The sequence below is a fragment of the Stomoxys calcitrans genome, chromosome 5 (assembly GCF_963082655.1).
Source record: "Stomoxys calcitrans chromosome 5, idStoCalc2.1, whole genome shotgun sequence".
NCBI lineage: Eukaryota > Metazoa > Arthropoda > Insecta > Diptera > Muscidae > Stomoxys > Stomoxys calcitrans.
The window spans coordinates 110,804,528-110,809,683 of NC_081556.1; the positions used below are offsets into that span (position 1 = coordinate 110,804,528).

At 38.5% G+C, this 5,156-nt stretch overlaps 1 protein-coding gene across 1 annotated transcript; it reads right to left on the reverse strand.

Annotated features, from left to right (window-relative positions):
- Positions 1-4,534: 4,534 nt before the first annotated feature.
- On the reverse strand, positions 4,535-4,954 carry LOC106095736 (uncharacterized). The gene has a single exon (XM_013263059.2). It carries the CDS (start codon positions 4,952-4,954, stop codon positions 4,535-4,537), a length of 420 nt encoding a protein of 139 aa, XP_013118513.2.
- Between the last annotated feature and the right edge of the window lie 202 nt (positions 4,955-5,156).

Below are 5,156 nucleotides of genomic sequence, written 5' to 3' on the forward strand. Positions count from 1 at the left end.
TATGCTTTGTATGTTTTGTTTTTGTAATCATAAGCAAATTGTCAGTAAATAAATGAAGTAAATTATTTACCGTAAAAGAAAACCTCGTTAAGGTATCAAAATGGCTCAAAATTGTGTTCAAGTTTCAAATATCTTTAATTTGGCACTATATTTCCTCATTGGGACTACATGTCCGCTCGTGGGGTTTTAAGAGTAAAGCCGGCCTTTAAATAATCGATCTTAAATTGGATGTTGGATTCGTACTCTACGCAGAGGTCGTATACCTCTGCGCCCCCTATCACTGGGGTTAGCATGTCCGCCTACGATGCTGAACGTCTGTGTTCGAATCCTAGAACATCAGAAAATATTTTAAGCGATGGTTATCCCATTATCATTGAGCTTAAACTTGAACCGAACAACACTCAGTGATAGTGGTAATTTTGCTTCTGTTTTTTAATGGAATGTTCATGGGCAAATTTCAATTTGCACCTTACTGTAAACACCTTCCATTTAAATCCCATATTAACCTATTCGATCAATTTGGAATGCCCAATAACTTGGTCTCTTTAATATTTCGGGCTCAAAATTGAATAGAAAGAGCAAAGTCCCTTTTATATTTTCTGTAAACGGTTTCAGCCCACTAGTTCCCAGTTGGCCCAAGTGGGCCATTTACTATGAAAAATGCGGCATCATATGGAAAAATTATAAAATTTTGCCAAAAAATAGCCAATATTTTGGTTTCTTTAATACTTAGAGCTACAAATTGAATAGTTTTGGAAAGAGCGTAGTTCCTATTATACTTCCTGTAAACGGTTTCAGTCCACTATTTCCCAGTTGGCCACAGTGGGCCATTTACTATGAAAAATGCGGCATCATATGGAAAAATTATCAAATTTTTCCAAAAATGGCCAATATCATGGTTTCTTTAATACTTAGGGCTACAAATTGAATAGATTCGGAAAGAGCGTAATTCCTATTATACTTCCTGTAAACGGTTTCAGCCCACTATTTCCCAGTTGGCCACAGTGGGCCATTTACTATGAAAAATGGGGCATCATATGGAAAAATGATCAAATTTTACCAAAAATGGCCAATATCTTGGTTTCTTTAATACTTAGGGCTACAAATTGAATAGATTCGGAAAGAGCGTAGATCCTATTAAACTTCCTGTAAACGGTTTCAGCCCACTATTTCCCAGTTGGCCACAGTGGAACATTTACTCTGAAAAATGGGGCATCATATGGAAAAATTTGCCCACTATTTCTCAGTTGACCACAGTGTGCCTATTTCTTCTATTGGGTGATGAATTAAATTCGACATCCATATTTCTTTAAAGACTTGTATTTTACAATACTTACAATAAAATTTTTATTATTATTTAATTTTTTGCCATATATTTTTATATTAGGATTTTTCCATATTTGTATATGGTTTTTATTACCTTTGTATTAGGATTTGTATACCCTCCACCATAGGATGGAGGTATACCAATTTTGTCAATCTGTTTGTAACACCTCGAAATATGCGTCTAAGATCCCAAACAGTATATATTCTTGACATGACATTCTAAGTCGATCTAGTCATGTCTGTCCGTCCGTCCGTCTGTCCGCCCGTCCGTCCGTCTGTCCGCCCGTCTGTTCTTCCGTCCGTCTGTCTGTCGAAAAAACGCTAACTTTCGAAGGAGTAAAGCTAGGCGCTTAAAATTTTGCACAAATACTTTTTATTAGTGTAGGTCGGTTGGGATTGTAAATGGGTCAACGGTCCACGTTTTGATTTGATCTAGCCATGTCCGTCCGTCTGTTCGTCCGTTCGTCTGTCTGTCCGTCCGTCTGTTTGTCCGTCTGTTCGTCCGTCTGTTTGTCGAAAACAAGCTAACTTTCGAAGGAGTAAAGCTAGGCGCTCAAAATTTTGCACAAATCCTTTTTTGTTAGTGTAGGTCGGTTGGGATTGTAAATGTTCCAAATCGGTTTATATTTTGATATGGCTGCCATATCAACCGATCTTGGATCTTGACTTCTTGAGCCTCTAGAAGGCGCAATTCTCATCCAATTTGACTGAAATTGTGCAACTGTGCTAAATATGGTTCAAATCGGTTCATAACCTAATATAACTGCCATATAAACCGATCTGGGGTCTTGACTTTCTCAGCTTTTAGAGAGTGCAATTCTTATCCGATTTGGCTGTAATTTTGCATGAGGTGTTTTGGTCTATAAATATATTTGGTGGGTTTCGGGAGTGCGGTGGTCCCCCTAGATATCCCATCCGAAATTTGGTTTTAGGTTACTCAAAGAGAGCACACAAAATTTCGCTTAAATCGCACCACTCATCTTCGAGATCTGGCGTTTCTGAAAATTGGGGCAGGGGGGAGGGGCCGCCTCCCCTTCAGATATCAAAAAACGTTGTACCCTATTTTCATCATGGGATCATTGTGCATCATTTGTGAAAATTTCAAGAAAATCGGTTCAACCGTTTTTGAGTCTAAAAGGAAAACATAAACAAATAAACATCCTTCTTCAATTTGGCTCAGATCGGTTCAAATTTGGATATAGCTGCCATATAGACCGATCTCTCGATTTTAAGTCTTGGGCCCATAAAAGGCGCATTTATTGTCCGATTTCGCCCAAATTTGGGATAGTGAGTTGTGTTATGTCCTTCAACATTATTCTTTAATTTGGATCGGTCTAGATTTGGATATATCTGTTATATTAACGGATCTCTTGATATGAGGTTTTGGGCCCATGAAAGGCGCATTTATTGTTCGATTTCGCCGAAATTTATGACAGAGAGTTGCGTTAGGCTCTTCGACAACTTTTTACAATTTGGCCCAGATCGGTACAGATTTCGATATAGCTGCCATATAGACCGATTTCTCGATTTTAAGTCTTGGCCCAATAAAAGGCACATTTATAATCCGATTTCGCTTGACACAGTAACTTATGTTAGGCTTTTCGACATCCGTGTCGGATATGGTTCAGATCGGTCTATATTGAGATATGGCTACCAAAAAGAAAATTTTTTTGTTCCACAAAATTGAACAATGACTTGTACTTATTTTTGAGTGGTCATATCAGTGTCGAATTTAGTCCAAATCGGGCCATATTTCAAAATAGTTGCTATGCCCCCATAGCATAAATTATGCATTTTTCACCGGACTATGACGAAAGGTGGTTTACATATATCCCTGAGGTGGTGGGTATCCAAAGTTCGGCCCCGTCGAACTTAACGCCTTTTTACTTGTTATATAAAATATATATTTTCACATACATTCGAAATATTGATCTGAGACCGTCTTGACATTCGAAGTTAATGTAGCCATGTCCGTCCGTCTGTCGAAAGCACGCTAACTTTGGAAGTGACAAAGCTTTTGAAATATTGCAGAATATTTCCTATTAGTGTTGGTTGTTGTTGTTGTAGCTGTGCGTTGTACACTGAGGCGGCAGCCCTTGCCGATGAAGGACTTCATCGGGTCAATCCGGTACGTACAACCGGCTGCCTTGGGATTGTGTTGATCGTTGGGGATTGTAAATGGGCTATGTTTTGACATAGCGGCCATATAAACCAATCCCGTCTCTTGACTTCTTATCCAATTTGTCTGAAATGTCTGCATGAGGTGTTTTGTTATGACTTCCAACCACTGTGCCAAGTATGGTCCAAATCGGTTGATTACCTGATATACATAGCTCCCATATAAACCGATCTCTGATTATAATTTTTTAACCTCTAGAGGGCGTAATTCATATCCGGTCTTTCTGAAATTTTCTAATATGACCTTCAACATACTTGCCAAATATGTTCTAAATCGGTCCATAACCTGATAAAGCTCCCATATAAACAGCTCTCCCGATTTTAATTCTTGAGCCACTATAGGGCGCAAATATTATCCAATTTGGATGAAATTCTGCACAATGGCTTCTACTTTGGTCCCCAACTGCCAAACCAAGTACGGCCCAAATCGGCCCTTAATCTGATATAGCTGCAATAGCATAGCAATTCTTATCCATTATCCTTGGTTGGCCTATAAAGAGATACCGGGCAAAGAACTTGACAAATGAGATCCGAGGTGAAGGGTTTATAGGGTTCGGGCAGGCCGAACACGCTTTCACTCGTTAGTATTTAGAGCGCCCAACAAGCCGATTCCTGGACAGATACATCCATAGTGGCATGGCAGATTAGAATTCAACCTAACCTAAGCTTCTGTTTTACGCCTAGACGTCTTTCGTCAGCCCACGACCACTTTTATATCACTTTCTTCAAGACACAGTAATGTAGTTGTTCATAGCCATATTTCAACATAGTGGAGACAGTGCAACACCTTCTGGTGTCCCTCTGCTCTATTTTAACATATCTTATTTTTTGTTATGGTGGATTTTTTTTTATTTTGTTTTGCTTAATTAACTTAATTTATTAAACTTTATGCTAAACTTAATAGTAATGATAGGCTCGTTAACTTTAAAGTATCTTAAAAACTGTTTAAATACTATAGATATCACGTCAAATTAATTTTTCTATATACAAAATACTTAGTCCTTCTTCCAAGTTCTCCCCCAACTGAATTTTATATCAAGCCATAACGTTCGCGAGCATCTAATTTTTGTAAACGGCGACGATAGAAATTTTTTCTCATAGAGCTAAATTTTCCTGGTGACAATTCCGCAGCATATCTTGAATTCATAAAATCTGCATGACTTGCCTTAGAAACCGAATTCCTTCTTCCAAAACGATATTGTGAAGCTGCAAAATGATTTTTCTTTGTCACATATCTTCGGCCATTGTCTTCTTCGTCGTTATCCACTGAATTGGAGCGCAGCAGTCGTGGTCTACGTATTGAATCCTTAACGAAACCTCTGGACCAGGCTATTGGATCAAGACTGGCATCATAATTGTTCTGATGCATGCCCCAAGAGTAGGGATAAGCCAGGGCTATGGCTATAAATGCCAATAAAATTGTGAGTAATGGTATTCCACTAAAACACATTTTGTTCGTTTTATTAGTTTTTTGTTGCTTGAAATTTGAAAAGTTCTTTACTTGCACATGCGTTATGTGCTGAGTGTCACTGACGAATGATGCACTTTGAACCTGGAGAAAGGTCTCTTATAGTCAGTGGCAGTGCGTTAATGTGTAATTGCAAGGGTTGCCGTCTTCATAGTTTTTAGCTGGTGGGAGGTATTTGAAATTT

Coding starts and splice junctions, on each gene's coding strand:
- LOC106095736 (XM_013263059.2), bottom strand. CDS start 4,954: ATGTGTTTTAGTGGAATACCATTACTCACAATTTTATTGGCATTTATA.